General features: G+C 36.3%; 1 protein-coding gene across 5 annotated transcripts in view; it reads right to left on the bottom strand.

The window, feature by feature from the left end:
• Nucleotides 1-19,429, bottom strand: part of RAPGEF6 (Rap guanine nucleotide exchange factor 6) — a 218,324-nt gene that overhangs the window by 91,645 nt on the left and 107,250 nt on the right. For 4 of the 5 annotated variants that reach the window (XM_060008898.1, XM_060008900.1, XM_060008899.1 and 1 more), the window contains exon 7: nucleotides 4,977-5,108. In XM_060008898.1, the coding sequence (XP_059864881.1) occupies nucleotides 4,977-5,108 (132 nt within the window). Of the gene's footprint in view, nucleotides 1-4,976; nucleotides 5,109-19,029; nucleotides 19,092-19,429 lie in introns of all 5 variants that reach the window. The other variant, XM_060008901.1, reaches the window with a different exon arrangement.

Raw genomic sequence — 19,429 nt, 5'->3', positions numbered from 1 at the left:
AACTCAGTGTGAGATAACAAAAGGAAGAAACAAACTCTGCACACTACAAATTTACCATGATGATGAAAAAGATCAAGTTTAAAAGTAACCATACTAAAAAGCAGAGTGAAAAAAAGTGATAAGAGCCACAGAAAAACTGCTGTAGGTCCCAACATGTGAGAGGCAATACGAAAATGTCATCCAGGTGGAGCTGCAGGAAGAACAGCATTACCAAAACAGGGCTAGGAAAAGACAAACACATTCAGGGAATAGCACGTGTATTTGTCATGGACCAGAATCTAGAATGTGTTAAGTGGGAAACAGTGGAATATAAAACCAGATTTGCAGACTATGGTTAGAAATGAAAGGCTTGGAATTTGAATATAAATTTGAAATGAAGAGTGTGAATTAGATAATGGTGAAGCACTGAAGATTTTTAAAGAGAAGGAAAGTCATTCTTCTTGTAATGAAAGGAGAAGTTTAAAAAATGGAAATAGGCAAGGATAACTGAGACTTTGACTAGGAGACATGATATTCTTAACAGAAATATTAAAGACAAGTGGAAGAAAACATGTAGCAGGGCAAAAAGCTAGTTGAAGTATCAAAAGAACATGCAGGTGGAAACATGGCACCAGAGTTTTGGAGAGATTGGCAGTAGAGCTCTGAGTTAAGGAATTATGCTTCCATGAGGTGGGATTTTTAGGATCACATTTACTTCCTATATAGAAACCAAAAAAGATAGGTGGGGGATGAATGGGTACCTCAGGTTATTTAAAAATAAGTTAATGACAAGACAACTGCTTTAGGTTCAATAATTAACGTTTTACATTTTACAATCCTCCAGCTCTTGGAAAAGGAATCCAGAAAGCAAACCTCCTTATTTCTCTTGAGTATTCTTTGAAGATACATAAAATATTCTATCCAAGAACATTCTAACATCTTAATGCATACTCTTAGCTAAATTTTAAGCTAATCTGATTAGAAACATATTCATACTGAAACAATTACTTGCATTTTTTCTAACCTATGATAAATGCTTTATTTTGAACTTTCTTTGAGATCCAAGAGCTTTTAATTTTAAACCAGAACACATGAAAGCTCTCAAGAAGGAAATACATAGGAGCATAGTCATACATTTGGCCATATAAAATGGTACTGTAAACAATATTCCTGTTACAAACTGCTGTTAGTATGTCTCTCTTCTCTAGCCCCTCCAATCCTCCAAATTAAAAATACATTTCACCCTTGAAAACCACTGGTGTTAGTGACACCAACCCCCTTCCCCCTCACAGCTGAAATCCACATATAACTTTACAGTCAGCCCTCTGTACGTGCGGTTCTGTACGTGTAGTACTGTAGTATGTATTTATTGGGGGAAAAAATCCACATATAAGTGGACCCATGCAGTTCAAACCTATTTTGTTCAAGGGTTAAATGTACTCGCATATTTTGTAAGGCTCTGCTTATACTGTTATAGGCCATGACTGGGTTAGGTATTCACTTTTAAAACCTCCCAAATGTTGAAATTTGGATAATCAGGAAAACTACTTCAAACGTTGCTGGTCAAGGTATATACACTGGCAACGTACATCTGTAACTAAAAGGTGCCTTGAAGGATGCTTGGTCCTGTCCAAAATGTCCATGGGCATATTTGGTCCATGCCAAATGGTCTGGGACAAGATCAAATAAATACCAAGGACCTTTTGGTGTGGACCAAACATCTGTTAACCAAAGAGTGTATTCACAGCTTTCACAAGCACTAAAAGGAGGCCTGAGGTTAAGGGAGAGACTGAAGGTCCAGCATTGATATTTAACTCTATGCTCTTTTCTTCTCTTTTAGTCCTGAGGACCCAATTGGACACACACACATAATTTAGTTGGTATTATTTACCTTATCTATAGTTTTTGGTTTTTTTTAATTTTTTAAATTGTAGGTCTAGAAATTCTATATTATAGGAGATATAGTTTATCAGTCTATTATTATTCTGTTCATATTCCTTTTACCCTCTAGTAATAATTCCTTTAATCCTTTCCCACAATTTTATTCAACTTTTTTTTTTTTTTCGCGGTACGTGGGCCTCTCACTGTTGTGGCCTTTCCCGTTGTGGAGCACAGGCTCCGGACGCACAGGCTCAGCGGCCATGGCTCACAGGCCCAGCCGCTCTGCAGCACGTGGGATCCTCCTGGACAGGGGCACGAACCCGCGTCCCCTGCATCGGCAGGCGGACTCCCAACCACTGCGCCACCAGGGAAGCCCTTATTCAACTTTTATTTTTAACTATACACTCTATCTATACACTCTATTTATAAAGAGGACTCTATAGTCCTCTTTATAAAATTTTTTAAATGTAGAAATAATAATGTCCATTGAGAAAAACATAAGACAAGCTGAAGGAACATAATAAAAACTACCCACAATCCTACCATCAGCAGAAAAACTGTTACTATTTGGTAACATGTCTTGAATTCATATATACATTCCATGTATACAGTATAAGACAAATACATATGTATTTATTTACTTTAAGATTCTGATTTCTTTTCCTTCTGTTTTTATCTTTGTATATTTGTTTTGTTTTAACCTTTATTCTGTTTATATCCTTTGGCTAGTGTCCTAGGCTTAACCAAAGTCTGAGTTTGGGGACTTTTACCTTCTTTGGCTGCACTTAAAAGAGTTTATCTTACATTTTTGCATATTTGACTTTAGTATTATAATAGTTTTCTCCTTGAAATTTCTGAATTTCTGTTTTGGTTCTTGAATTTCGTTGTTTTTGCTCATCTGTTTACTCTCCCTAAATTCATTAAAACTTATTTTATCTTGTTGGTTAGTTGACGCATTTCACAGCATCATCTTTTAACTATATGTTTTCATTTATGTGACCTTCTGGAAAACGTAAAACCAAAAGGGCAGAAAACAGATTGGTGGCTGCCAGCAGCTGGGGATAAGGAGAAGGAACTGACTAAAAAGGAGCATACAAAGCCCTTTTTGAGGTGATAGAAAGATTCTATGTCTTCATGTAAGCTATGCTAAAAAGGGTAAATTTTATTATTTGTAAATTACATCTCAGCATCAAACATATACATACAAACACACAAACACAATGACATAGGAAGCAGAACTGATATGACTTAACAGTGAATTATCATGATCAGGGGAGGAGGGCCAATGGTAACCTTCAGGTTTCTGGGGGTATGAAAAGGTATCCTGTTTATTTTGTAATGAAGGGACTTTTTTGATGTGCAGGAAAGCTGGCAAGGATACCTGTCCACATGTTATGCTATGTTAAAATGAATCTCTTAAAAGGTAGAATGAACTGTGGAAAGTGTTACTGAGGAAGGAAAACATACAAAAGGTTGGCGCAGGGCAGCCACATACATGGTCATGGTCCTACACGAGAAGACCTCCAACCATACCAGCAGGTAGGCTCAAGCCCCAGCTTCAGGTGGGTCATCCAGTAGGTGAACATCCTGTGGATGCTAATATAAGCGCAATTCTTCAGAAGCTCCTCCAGGATCTTGCCAAAGAATCAGGACCCTACTGTGTACAGCCCATCTATTAGTTCAGTGTAAAGCACGGCCTTTCCAAGTGACCTTGAACCTCAATCCCTGCACTATCCTCTTGTCCCTTTTCTCACAACCATTGGGGGCTCTGCTCCTTGCTCCAAGAAGGTGATCACATCTGGCTTAGAGATGGATATACTAGTGAGTTCAGGTACCTATAGTTCATCAACATTACATCTCTGCTTTACTGTCTCTCTTTGAAAGGTCCAGACATTCCCACTTATCTAAAGCCACATCCCTGAACTTTAAAAAATTAATCCAGGGTCAATCTTCCTTAGTGTTCTTCCCTAGGAAAAACACAGAGTCCAGAGAAGCACAGCTGTACTTTGACTTTTAGGTATGCAACAACTCTAACTTAATCCACAAGATACTTCTTTTGCGGAGGGGTAGAATGCATGAAGCCCAACAAATCCATGAACACAGTAAGTGGCCCCAGAACCACTGCACTGTTTTTAACTTTACTTTTTAAAAACTCCCTGTTCTATCTACTATAAAATGGTGAAGAAGAATTCCTTGTTCTCTCTACTATAAAATGCCAAACAGGGGGATTTAGATGGCATGTCCACAGCAACAATCTTTGTAGAAAAAAGCCTCACATAAACCAAAAATGGAGGCTTTTTTCCATTTTGCACCTGCCTGCAAACTTCCCTTAACAGAGGAACGCTGATTTTCATAAAACAGCTAAATCCGTGCAACTCAACAGAACCACAATCTAAACTGTTTTCCTCAGACAACAATGATTCTATTTCAACAAATCAGTACTCTATGGTAGCCACTAGCCGTATGTGGTACTCGAAAAATGTGTCTTGTCTGAATTGAGGTGTGCCGTAAGTTAATATTAAACTTTGCCTTTTGAAGACTTAGTATGAAAAAATAACTCATTTATAATTTTTAAACACTGATTACATGTTGAAATAATATTTGAATATACTGTGCTAAATAAAATATATTATTAAAATTAATTTTACCTGTTTCTTTTTAATTTTTAAATGTGGCCACTGGAAAATTTAAGTCTTTACAATACAAAGGCAAGTCTAATCTTCTTCATGACTTTACTTATAGAAGACTTAACTAATCAACTATTGAATATAATAAAAATCGCCTTTTTATAAATTTAAGTTCAGTTGTTTCAAGAACCATTTTCTAATGCAAGCAAATATTATATATTAATATAGATTCACTTGGATAAAAGAAATTAAAAAGAACACTATATTCATGCACTGCTGGACCATATTTAATCACTCTCAAAAGATAGATCACCTCTTTCATTAGGCTTGTAAATATGACACAGTAAACAAAGCATATTTTCTCAAAGACCTTATGTCAGAATTTCACACCCTAGTTAAAAGATACATGACCACCTAAGGCACAAGCACAAGGTATTCGGCAGAATTAAAAAAGCCATATGCACAGCAAACAAACTCCTAACGCATTACCTGATAGATATCTGATAAACTGCTGCTCCCAGAGTCACTGGCAATGCTACAACCAGACTGACTAGAAGACACATGAGTCACCTGTGGATGAGGGTTGTCTGCAATGTGCATCTTGGTAAGATCGGCTGGAAGCTGAAAAAGAAAAATAATTTAAGATAATCTAAATATCAAGCATTACCTTTAAAGAGTTCTTGACACACTGTAACTTCTGCAACAACATTTTGTTTTATGTATATTTCTGTGCAACCTAATTTCTCATCTAAATTCTCCATTCTTGGGAAAAATCTTAGAAAGTGATAAGAACCAAATCAGCATTCTGACTGTTAGGCAAGCCTACAGTGGAAGCCCACTTAGCAGTTTTCAAAAGACATTACCATGAGTAATAGTATTTCAGAGGAAAAAACGCCTTTCCTCAAATAAAAATATCAGCTGTTGCTACCGTAAAAGGTAGGAATGCTTGCTCGCTCGCTCCCTCCCTCCCTCTCACAAATACACACATACACACACATACCTCACTAACACAAAATGGTTGCTAATTCCAGAATAAAACAGCAAAATCTTGGATTAAAGTACAGCATCTGGCACCAAGACTTAAGAAAAGTAACAGTTGGCTGCATTCAATGTTCCAAAAATTTAGTAAGCCTCTTTTCATTTAATATTGTATTAGCTTATAGTTGGCCCCTAAAAATTTGTTAGTAATCATAATTATTTAATGAATGTCTATGCTAGGTATAGGAATACAAGAGATGCAGAAGGAAATGATTCCACCACCTCATCTTTAATATGGTCAGCGATACAAGTTGTACAATATAATTCGCACCATAAAACTTTAAAAAATTTTACAAAATAAATGCTACAGGAGTTGAGACAAGATACAAACCACTGTGCTCCAAAGCGGTGAGAGAAAATTTTACAAAGGCAATATGATGATGTATTTTCCAAATAATTTCTCTGCAATTAGCTATTCAGGACTACTGAGAGAAATCTATTTACTTTTTAGAGCAGGGTTTCACATTACTTTATTACAGGAAAATGTTAAAGAAACACATGCATTAACAGTGGAAACTAAATATACTCTAAAGGAGAAAACATCCAAGCCTGAATTATATTATCTCAAGAGGAAGTCATGGTAATTATAAAAATTTACCTGAAAAAAACTACATAACAAACTTCCCCTGCTGGGATAGGTAATTCAGATGAATCCTGTAACTCATATATACAGAAAAACAGTAACACACACAATCTGATCCTTGAAGGTGCTTTTCTCTTAAGAGTATTTTCTGATTCCTAAAGAGGAGGCAAACAGGTTGAGAAGCACTTCTGACAGCCCCTGGTTAGAGAGACAAAAGTTATATTCGAAGGCCTAGCATGGAAGGGCCATGCTTTGGATTTGGACCCTGGAAAGTACATTATACCCTAGCAAATAAGTGTGATCCAAAAGTAAACTGATGCTCATTTTAGAATCATCTCAATCCCTGATTTTGGATTAAAGTTATACAGGATTACTAATGCTTCCAGTCAGCTACTGAAAGCAAACACAAAACTTCACCAAAGAAAAAAAAACAAATCATCCTAGGCCTCAAAATACTAAAAACAAATTCCATTGCTCAAATAAAACCAGGCACATTAGGAGACAAGATGGCATTCATGAAAACTAAGGGAAATAATAAACTCTAGAAACCAGTGAAGAAAAACTTCCAAAAAATGGAGTTATCAGATACAGATTCTAAAATAACTGTATTTAATATATACCAGTGGTTGGAAAACATTTTCCTCAGAGGACCAAAGAGTACACACTTTAGACTTTTGCAAGCCACATACAATCTCTGTGGTATTACTTTTTTTTCTTTGAAAATTTTTTTAAACAACCTTTTAAAAATGTAAAAATCATTCTTAGCTCACAGGTCATATAGCTCACAGGCCATATTTGGTCCAGTGTATCGATCATGACATACACAGAGAAAGACAACACTAAGAATTTTAGCAAAAAAACAGGATAGAAAGCCCAGAGATAAACTCATGCTCATATGGTCACCTCATCTTGGACAAAGGAGGCAAGAATATACAATGGAGAAAAGACAGCCTCTTCAATAAGTGGTGCTGGGAAAACTGGACAGCTACATGTAAAAGAATGAAATTAGAACACTCCCTAACACCATACACAGAAATAAACTCAAAATGGATTAAAGACCTAAATGTAAGGCCAGACACTATACAACTCTTAGAGGAAAAAACATAGGAAGAACACTCTTTGACATAAATAACAGCAAGATCTTTTTTGACCTACCTCCTACAGAAAAGGAAATAAAACCAAAATAAACAAATGGGACCTAATGAAACGTAAAAGCTTTTGCACAGCAAAGGAAACCATAAACAAGATGAAAAGACAACCCTCAGAATGGGAGAAAATATTTGCAAGCAAAACAACTGACAAAGGATTAATCTCCAAAATATACAAGCAGCTCATGCAGCTCAATAACAAAAAAACAAACAACCCAATCCAAAAATGGGCAGAAGATCTAAATAGACATTTCTCCAAAGAAGATATACAGATTGCCAACAAACACATGAAAGAATGCTCAACATCACTAATCGTTAGAGAAATGTAAATCAAAACTACAATGAGGTGTCACCTCACACCAGTCAGAATGGCTATCATCAAAAAAATCTACAAACAATAAATGCTGCAGAGGGTGTGGAGAAATGGGAACCCTCTTGCACTGTTGGTGGGAATGTAAATTGATACAGTCACTATGGAGAACAGTATGGAGGGTTCCCTAAAAAACTAAAAATAGAACTACCTTATGACACACCAATCCCACTATTGGGCATATACCCTGAGAAAACCATAATTCAAACAGTTATGTACCACCATGTTCACTGCAGCACTATTTACAATAGCCAGGACATGGAAGCAACCTAAGTGTCCATCAACAGACAGATGGATAAAGAAGATGTGGCACATATATACAATGGAATATTACTCAGCCATAAAAAGAAACAAAATTGAGTTATTTGTAGTGAGGTGGATGGACCTAGAGTCTGTCATACAGAGTGAAGTAAGTCAGAAAAAGAAAAACAAATACTGTATGTTAACACATATATATGGAATTAAAAAAAAAAAGAAAATGGTTCTGAAGAACCTAGGGGCAGGACAGGAATAAAGATGCAGACGTAGAGAATGGACTTGAGGACACGGGGAGGGGGAAGGGTATGCTTGGACGAAGTGAGAGAGTGGCATGGACATATATACACTACCAAACGTAAAATAGATAGCTAGTGGGAAGCAGCTGCATAGCACAGGGAGATCAGCTAGGTGCTTTTTGACCACCTAGAGGGGTGGGATAGGGAGGGTGGGAGGGAGATGCAACAGGGAGGAGATATGGGGATATATGTATATGTATAGTTGATTCACTTTTGTTATAAAGCAGAAACTAACACACCATTCTAAAACAATTATACTCCAATAAAGGTGTTAAAAATAAATAAATAAAAAATTTTAAAAATAGAAAGTCAACAGATGGATTCAGTAACAAATTTGACAGAGCTAAGAAAAAACAGAAAAATAAACATTGGTCTGAAAATGTATCTAGAATGAAGCATGGAGAGTAAAAAGAATGAAGCTAGGAGAGAAGGGCCAAGAGCCAAAGGATATACAGTGAGAAGGTAACATCTGAATAACCGGAGTCATAGAAACAGAAGAGTACTTAAGGCATAGAAATGACGGCTAAGCATTTTTCAAAGTTAACAAAGGTACTCACAGACCAAGTAGCTTTAAGAATTACAGGCAAGGTAAATAAAAGCCAACCCATGCCTGTGCACACCAGGGTAGAAGCGTTAGGGAAAGAAACAAAGAGAAAAGTCTTAAGAGCAGTCTGGAAAAAAAGAGATTGCTTTGACAAGAGCAAAATTAAACTGATGGCTGACTTCTCAACTTGGAAGCCAGAAGACAATGGAGTGTTATCTCTAAGAGCCAGAATTCTACACCCAGTAAAAACAGTCCTCAAAATGGGCAAAACAGTCATTTTCAGAGAAACAAAAATGAAGAGAAATACTCCCACAGCAGATCTACAGTGAAGAAAATCCACTGGGAGACAGAAAATGATTCCAAATGAAAGCTTCTAGATGAAGGAAAACCAATGAAAATCGGAAATGTGTGAGTAAATCAACATGAATATTGACTATATAAAATAGTAACACAAACCATAAGAAAGCTTATGTAGTTATATTAATGTCAGATGAAGTAGACTTTGAGACAAAAGCATTAATAGATGCAAAAGGGGACATTTCATAATGATAAAAAGTTCAACACTAAATAGATTTGCACCTAGTTACACAGCCTCAAACTGTATTAGGTAAAAAAAATGAAAACAATAAAAGAAGAACTAGATGAATCTACAATTACGCCACGAAACTTTTACCACCCATCTCTCAGGGACAGAATAAGCAAATAAAAACAAGTAGATACAGAAGATATGAACATAATTAACAAATCTGACCTGAAGTGTGTATATCAACACACAGAACACTGCAATCAACAACTATAGAATACATTTTTGGGCTTCTCTGGTGGCACAGTGGTCGAGAATCTGCCTGCCAATGCAGGGGGTTCAATCCCTGGTCCGGGAAGATCCCACATGCCGTGGAGCAACTAAGTCCGTGCATCACAACTACTGAGCCTGTGCTCTACAGCCCGTGAACCACAACTACCGAGACTGTGTGCTGCAACTACTGAAGCCTGCGCGCCTAGAGCCTGTGCTCCACAACGAGAGAAGCCACCGCAATGAGGAGCCTGCACACCTCAACAAAGAGTAGCCCCCGCTCGCCAAAACTAGAGAAAGCCCAGCAACGAAGACGCGCAGCAACGAAGACCCAACACAGCCAAAAATAAATAAATAAATTTATTAAAAAAAACCATAGAATACATAATTTTAGGGTATATACATAAACATTTATAAACACTGATAGTAAGGCAGCCCTCGACAAAATTCAAAAGGTTAAAATTACACAGAGAATATCCTATGATTACAGTGCAAATAAGGTAGAAATAAGTAATAAAAAGATAACTAGAAAACTATTATGTATTTGGGAAGTTATAAAACAAACCTCTAAATAGCCCATAGGTCAATGAAGTCACACTGGAAATTAGAAAATATTTAAACAGAATAAAAATTAAAATGCTATATATCAAAACCTGTGGAATAAGCTAAAGCCATGCTTAGAGGCCATTTTATAGCTCTATTATGAGTACTAAAAAAGGAAGCAGAAAATCAAAGAGCTACCAATAACTGGTTTCAATAATACAGAAGATAGAGGAGTATGTTCCAGCTCAAAGATGTTCCTCTTACTTAGTGTCTACTGTTTAGATACAAAGAAAAAAATCTCACCTAGTAATGAAGTAGACAGAAAGGGAAAGACTGAATATAATTTTAAAATGACAAATGTCTGGTTGGGGTGTTGGGATGAGGAAGATATTTTATATTCCAAGATTCCTACAGAGGTAAGACCAAGGAAAAGGAGATCAACCATAAAAGTAACACAGTGAACCAAAGCCACAAGAGCATATCTATAAACTGGTTTGGTAATGATACTTACAACGTACTGAGTAATCATCATCCTTACTAGACCCTAAATGGCAAGCATTATTATTATCATCCCTACCTTACTGATGAGGAACTGAGGCAATTAGACTAAGCAACTTGCCCTAGACCTCACACTCACGTAAGCAGTGGAGTTGAAATTCAAACCCAGGTTCACCTGATTTCAGTACTCTGCTATACTCTACTTTATGCCAGGAACTCTGCTAGAAAAGATGAAAACAGATGGGTCCTACCATCAAGGAGCTCAGTCTAATAGTGGAGAGAACACAAAGAGTTATAAGCATATAGATCTGCTTTCTAAGTCATGAAGAAAACTTAGATCTTCATATAGGAATCCTCTCAACCTAGCTATTTGATGGGAATAATGATGATGATGATTGAAACTAACAACTGAGTGCTCACTATATTTACCAAATAGGTATACTACAGCAAATATATCCTTCTACATGCTTTTTATATAGATTATCTAATTTGAGTAAGGGCTACTACAAATTCAAGAATAGTGAGTAAAATAAGAATGATAAATGTAATGAAGGCTGTAGTAGGACTAATGCTTATTAGGGCTAGGGTTGCTCCTCTAATTAAATGAATTAATAGGTAGATGTTATTATTTTAACCGATTTACAGATTAGGAAACCAACACCCAGAGAAGTTATAAAGGTTGCCCATGGTCACATAGCTAGGAAGCAGGGGTATTGAAATCTGAAACCTAGGCTGCCTGACTATAAATCTGTTGTTCTTTCCTACGAAGTTGTTTCCTGATATTAAGTTGGGAGTTCATAACACCCGGTACTTACTATTTTGTTTAAAACAAAGAAAACATAAAGGAAAAGGTTTTCTTCCAATAGGAATTCTTAATTTCTTAAAACTTCTCCACTGTCTTTCAGCTCATCTGCCCTTTTTCCTTTCCTGACCCCAGCCAGGATTTAACAGCTGACTTTTCATCAGCAACCTCAATTCACTTACCCCATCATCTTCCAGCCTACCAGGTCTGGCAAAATTCCCTATTTTCCAAACCCATTTCCTATACCTGAACTTCTGAGCTCTGTTGGAGTTCACCTATCCATGAAGACTAGTGTCAAAGTTTTATTTGGAGGCTGGGAAGGCTAATGACTTAAATACAGACACAGATTATGAAAGTGCATAGTTTCCTGAAGACTATGTATACATGTAAAGGGAAAGAGATGTATTAAGAAGAGGTAGAATGTAATAAAAAATGTTAAGCTAGGTATTTACAAATTGATTCCTGCAATAGAGAACTACTGTAGGTTTCTGAGAAGGGCAGTGACACAAGATCAACACTGTATGTCTCACACAGGCTTAACCCAGCAAAGTGTATATTTCACCGACTCGAAGTACCCTATAGGTCCAGGCAACTCTTTGGGGCAACTGTTTCACATGCAGAGACTCAGATATCCAGGCTGCTTTGGTCTCTTGGCTCTGCCATCTTAACATGGGGCCACTTAAGTAATAGCAGCAGGAGAAAAAACGGCTGGAAGAGATTGCTAAACATTGCCAGCAATCACAGAAATAAAAATTAATACAAATAACTTTTTTCCCCATCAGACTGGCAAAAAGATAATTTCATAATACAAAATATGGGCAAGGCAATGGAGGAAAACAATACTTTTATAAATTGCTAAAGGGAGTTATGAACTGATACAGCTACTCTGGACAGTGATTTGGGGAGTAGCCACTCTGAGGGAGCAAATGTAAGATTTATTACATTTAAAATATATAAACCTTATGACTCAACAACTCCTCTTTGGGCACCTACCCTAAAGAAGCATACAGGTGTACAAGGGGGAATGTACAAGGACATTCATTATAATGTTTGTAATAGTTTAAAAGATAAACAAGTATCGCAGGGAGAACAGCTAAATTGTTATATAGCTCATTATGGAATACAATGCAACAGTTCAAGGTATAAAACAGATCTGTATGTTCAAACCTGGATAGTTCTCTCAGATTAACTGATTGAAAAACCAAGTTTCGTGATAAATGTGAAAGATGTGACTCATTTTTTAAAAAAACATAAAAATAATACCACGTATTTTCTGGGTATATACTTATCTAGGTTTGGGGGAAAAAACTTGGAGGAACATACACTAGATAACCAACAGTATCACTCTATAGTGAACGTAAAAGATCGGGGCTGGTGGTCCAAAAGGAATTTTAACTTTATTTGCAATATCTAGCTGAGATGTTATACTTCCATATGGAGAAAGAATTCCCCTATTACTTCTAAAAATAAACTATTTGAAAAATTTCAGAACTGAAAACAAATATATACACATGTATGTGAGGGCAATTTTCTTCCTTCCCATTTAAAAGTGTCCACAAACACTGGAATGTACTGAAATTCTGTACCTCTTAGCAACTAGGGGTTGCTATACACACAGTATACATTCTGACTTTTTATAATGTTGAAAATATTAAGATCCAAAGATGAGTTTTATTAGAATGCCTTGTGAGAACATGACAAATACTGATACACTTGATTTAAACTAGAGCCAACAATGAACATTTACCTCATAAGCACTGGAAACAGAGTAGAAACTGATATAAAATTAGATTAACAACAAAAACTCCCAACATAAGGAAGCTGAGAAATGAATGGGAAGTGAAAAAGGAGTGCGTTTTCACTTCACTCCTTTGAATGCAGCACTCACACTCTTTATATTCCCATTGTATATTATATACATAAACATAAATATATTGTTATATAATTTATATTTCACTTTTACTACCTAATGAAAGCCTACCATAGTGATGCCTACCCCACATACAACACCTGCTCATTAAGAACAACTGAGTGGGGGACTTCCCTGGTGGTGCAGTGGTTAAGAATCTGCCTGCCAATGCAGGGGACACGGGTTCCAGCCCTGGTCCGGGAAGATCCCACATGCCGTGAAGTAACTAAGCCCACGTGCCACAACTACTAAGCCTGAGCTCTAAAGCCCGCTAGCCACATCTACTGAGCCTGTGTGCCACAAATACTGAAGCCCGTGCGCCTAGATTCTGTGCTCCACAACAAGAGAAGCCATCACGATGAGAAGCCCGCACACCACAATGAAGAGTAGCCCCGCTCGCTGCACTAGAGAAAGCCCATGCACAGCAGCAAAGACCCAACATAGCTAAAAATAAATAAATTTATTCAAAAAAAAAAGAAAAACTGAGTGAATATTTGACTTCTGAACACTGTCACTCAGAGGGTTTCCACGGATATCTGAACAGATGAAGTCTTAGCACAGATACATTCAGTATTTCAGGGTGAGTAGCATTTCCTGAACTGTATATGCTGGAATACTGTTTCAGAAGACAAAACTCGTGGATATATTGGGGGGAGGGGGTTGATGGCTGAATAAATTAGCAAATAATGCTATAACATATGCCCCTTTAACTCTTTACAACAAGCATAAGCATATTTATGGAGGGTCCAAGAAGTCCCACAAAAAAGAAATCTGTTTCACCCAGCATTTTCAAAACTTCTTTTTCCCCCAATATTCTTATTAACACCCTGTCAATGTAAGAAATAATGCTTTGGGACAATCCCATCCATCTATCCAAGAAACATTTATAGGACAATTAGTTTGGGGGGGAGCAGTGGCAGAGATCTCCTTCAATCTAAATTGGCATGAATGCAGGCATGTATAGCATAAGTGTAATATTACACAAATGTTCAAGATTCTAATTCATATTTAAAAACTGAGTCTTCAAGAATAACCTGCCAAAACTAAGAATGATAGTAGGGAAATTTATCCTTTAATAAGTTTGCTATCTGAAACTTTTTGCCCCTTATAATTCATACCCAAGCATTATTTCATTTAAATGAAGGTTATTCAAAGGGCTCTAAAGTATGAAATAATATCTTTATTAACCCTAAAAATAATGTTTAAAAACTACACAATTCCCCGACAGAACAACATTCCTCAAAGTTCACTATTAAATTCCAAACTGCATTGTTAGAACTTTCTTTTTAAAGCGTAGCTACCTGATACAGAGGAACTGTGCCTATCCAGAAGTCACTTATCCATTAACCTTAAAACTATCAAAGAATAAAGATGATTCTTGGGCACATTACATAGTCTGTAAGTTCCTGTATGCTACTCACAGTAAGACATTTCAGAAACACATACTCATTAACTATATATAGAAATAAATTTCTAACAAGCTTGGTGGTCTAATTTCCCAGTTACTCAATAAAGAGCACTTAGTGTATACCTGGTGCTAGTCATAATAGTGATAGATATCATGGGTTTGGGGAGATTTTAAAAAACAATTAAATAATTCAAAAAGATACATGTACCACAATGTTCATTGCAGCACTACTTACAGTAACCAGGACACGGAAGCAACCTAAATGTCCATCAACAGATGAATGGATAAAGAAGATGTGGCACATATATACAACGGAATATTAGCCAGAAAAAGAAACGAAATTGAGTTATTTGTAGTGAGGTGGATGGACCTAGAGTCTGTCATACAGAGTAAAGTAAGAAAGAGAAAAACAAATACCGTATGCTAACGCACATATATGGAATCTAAAAAACCGTACTGATGAAGCTAGTGGCAGGGCAGGAATAAAGACGCAGACGTAGAGAATGGGCTCGAGGACGCGGAGGGGTAAGGGGAAGCTGGGATAAAGTGAGAGTGTAGCAGTGACATATGTACACTACCAAATGTAAAACGATGGGAAGTGGGAAGCTGCTGCATAGCACAGGGAGATCAGCTTGATGCTTTGTGATGACCTAGAAGGGTGGGATAGGGAGGGAGGGAGGGATGCTCAAGAGGGAGGGCATATGGGGATATATGTATACATATAACTGATTCACTTGGTTGTACAGCAGAAACTAACACCACATTATAAAGCAATTATACTCCAATAAAGATATTTAAAAAATTAGAATAAGTAACAAATAAAATAACAAATGCAACTTAGAAAGATCTCATTCTCATTAGGGGTAGAGAGCAGACTAAATGTACTGAAGAGTCCTGACAAAGACCCAGAATCACAATGTCCAATGTGGTAGCCCTAAGTCACACATGGCTACTGAGCACTTGAAGTGTGGCTAGTCAAATTGAGACATGCTGTAAGTATACAATGCAAATTTGAATTCAGTAAAAACAAACAAAAAAAAGGAAATATCTCACTAATAATTACTCTATTTTTATTACATATTTTAAAACTCTACTGGATATATTATTACATTAAATTCACCTTATAAAGTGCTTTTTAAAAAATAAGGCTACCAGAAGGTTTAAAATTACATATGTAATTCACATTTTATTTCTGTTGAACAATATTAGGCCAGAGACTTGAATGAGCATGATGCATTCAGGAAACAGTAAGCAAACCAGTGTAGCTCAGGTAGAGATGTATACTACAGGAAGACACAAGAGATGAAGGGCCAGACATAGCATTTTGGGATGCTTAGATTCCCTGTCTTAGAAAAGACCTACTAAAGAGTTTTAAGCAAGAAAATGACTATGAGAATATACCTTTAGAACACATTACTCTGGAAGCATAGAAGATGAAATGGAAGAAAATCATACATATGGGAGACAGGAAACATTCGTCAAGGCACAAGAAGATAGAGGCCTTATGAAATTAAAAGCAAGCCACCAGAATTATAAAGTACTTTCTAGGGCTAGACAGAGTGTCATATCAAAGAAGTGTCAGCTGACAGTGAGAGAGAGGGTTAAAAATAGATCCTAAGGCTCCCAAAGCAGTCTGGAGCCTGTTTAATGGAAACAGTCTAAATTTCCCAAAAGCCCTAAAGGAAACAGCTATAACTAATCATAGCAGCCTTGCATATATACAGCAGCACTGTGCCTGAGGCATGTGAAATTGCATTCCTAACTCATTATTTTTCCTGAAAGATGAGGATGGGGGGGGCACTGTTAAATAACTCAATAAATATTAGAGTTTTTTTTTTTAACTCTAAGACACATGTTTCTCCCCACTTTTTAACATTTTTAAAACCACAGAGCAGTGTTCAATCAATATTTGCACTTAACAGTGGGTTTGTTAAAAGTGCAAATAGAATTCTTGAGAAAACAGGAAATCAGTTTAAGAATGCCTGACAAGTTTGAGGACACACAAGGAAACCAGAGTAGTTGGAGTAGTGTAACAAGGAGGAGTGTAGGGAAAGATGAGGGGAAGAGAGATCACATACTGTCTGGCAAGTCATGGTTGACTTTTACTCTGAAGAAAGAATGTCAAGGAGGAGGAAGTGATCAACTGTGTCAAATGCTGCAGATAGGTAAAGCTAGGGAAGAGTCAAGAAATAACCTATAGATTTAGCTGTGTATAAAAGTGAGAATGGAAGCACTTCCTAGACCAGTGACTGTAGGAGCTACCTAAGGAAGATGGAAGCCAAAGTAGTAATGCCTCCACCATCTAGTAGACAGTCACTTGGGGCAAGCAACTGTAACAGACCGGACGATGAGCTCTCAAATAAGAATCAATCAAGAAAAGTCAAACCCCTGAAAGAAAACAACAAAAAAACTCAACTAAGAAAAATCTGAACTTGAAGAAAGAGCTGGTAAGACAATCAGGAAAAAAGAATAGCATCCACAAAATGAAAACAAGTTATTAAACAAGGGTGGTGGTAAAAAAGCATCAATTAAGAGATTTCAGGTATCAATAACATAATAATTAAATTTAGAAATTTAAAAGGTAAATAGCAGGACAGAAATTAGTCACAAGTGGAGAATTAGTTAATGAGCTAGAATATCAAACTGGGAAGGCACAGAGTGAGAATAAAGTATGAAACAAATGTTGAGAGACATTATGGATAGATCTAGAGTTCCAACATATGGAGTGACAAGAGAAAAAAAGAGCTGCAGTTTTCAAAAACTAATACATTTCCCACAAGTGAAGACAAATGGGAATCTTCAGCTTGAGAAAGACTTTCAAGTGCCAAAAAGGGGAAAGAAAACAAAACAAAATATTAGATAATCCATGGTAAAACTTTATGGTATCAAGGATAAAAAATAAAACAAAACAAATAATGCTAAAGGGAAAAAGACTTGAGATTTATTATTTTATATACAAATAAGCAAATATTTGAAGGGTAAATATAAAGGAAAGCATTTTGAACATTGTTGCTAGAACTATTTATTTGATCAAGAAAATAAATCAACTCAGAAGTACTGAATCTGAGTAGCAGAATGGGAAAAATACATGAATAAAAATGAGTAAAAAGTATTAGAAAACCAAAACTAGCAAGTATGAAAACTTAATCACAAGTTTAATGTGTTTAATCACAATCCAGTTAATATTCCATCAATAATAAACAATAACATGAGAGTTGGGGTGGGTGGGTGGGGCGATAGGAGAGATGTACTCTATCATAAACACTTAATTTACATAGTAAAGTACCACTCACGAAATCCTGTTCAGATAGTATTTGTTATCATTTAATGAAACATTACAATCTAATCTTTACAATGCTCTTTGCCTCTTCTATACTTGTTAAATCTTACATTGAAAGTTGGATACCAGTACCCCAAAAGGCTATTTTTTTGTAGGTATTCTGAAGAATAACCCCTATATCTCATTCTTTTGTTTGAATCTTTTTCACCTGGTCTCATCCATTTCCCTTCCATGTGTCATTTTAAACCTCAGTGCCAAGCCTCAGCAATGCATGGGCCCCACAGGTGGCATTTGCACTAAAGAGACCATCCATGCCTTACCAGGTAATAGTACAAATGAACTGTGTACCTAGGCATCTTTCCATCTCTTTACATTTCAATCAGCTCTTTGCCAAATGGACAGTGAATTTAAATGTCCTTCCAGAAGCTGCCTTTAAGAGAGATATCCAACGAGCTATCTTTCAGATAAAACATTATACCATGATGCTACCACAGTATTTCTTCCTTAGTCACCATCAATAGGACAACCTTTAAACAAAGACATGATTTCAGATCATCCTAAGAGATGCTTCTATTGTGCCTGTCTCTAATTCAACACAACCATAAAGCAATCTTAACACAGTCATTGTTACAATTAAAGTGTTCACTAAATGTTGTATAACACAGACTATAAATTAGACTAACATAGCCAAATACATCAACCCTTTAAGGAAATGAGGAAATACAATACATTCAAGTTAGAGTATGATCACAGAGAAGTACAGAAATAGGCATAAACAAATGATGATTCAGTCTGAAAACAATATACTTCAAATGTTTTGCATTTTAAGTCTACAGATTAATTAAGAAAGTATTTTTCAAATCCTCTTAGAGGTATATTAGAATATTTTAGAGATTCCTTTAAGTTGAAAAACAAAATGGCCATGAGAATGAGTTTAGACTGTTTTGTAGCTCTTATTTTTTAAAAGTTTGGAAAATATAATAGTACAATACAGCTCATTTACAATTCACAACAGGTAGAATTTAAATGTAATAGGTAGATTATATCAATCTCAAAGAAAATAATTACTTACTTTGGAGGCCCATGGCTGAAGACAGTTGGCATAACAGCGAACAAGAAAAGCCATTTCCTGAGCTGCAAAGGATAGTTTCCTTTTCAAAACAGAGCCACACCGATGAGTATGTTGACAAAATTCTTTTAACTTTCTTTCTTATAAATCATATACCATTTGCAGTGTAAATTGCAGTGTAAAGACAGCTTCTCCAAATCCCTTTCAAACTGATATCAGGAGCTTTCAATAGCTTAGAATTTAGCTTCTAAATAACTGGAATACTTTTCAACAAAATGTTCACTTTTAACAAGCAAATCACAGTAAATCAAGATGTTTAGATTTCTGGCTCAAAACATACAGACACATCCTTCCTCAGGCACCTGGCACAGGCATGCACAGTGGTAACTGAACAGTTAATACT

This window comes from Delphinus delphis, chromosome 3 (genome assembly GCF_949987515.2).
Source record: "Delphinus delphis chromosome 3, mDelDel1.2, whole genome shotgun sequence".
Classification (NCBI taxonomy): Eukaryota; Metazoa; Chordata; class Mammalia; order Artiodactyla; family Delphinidae; genus Delphinus; species Delphinus delphis.
Note: the sequence above shows the minus strand (reverse complement) of the source record. Positions and strands in the feature narration are given on the sequence as shown.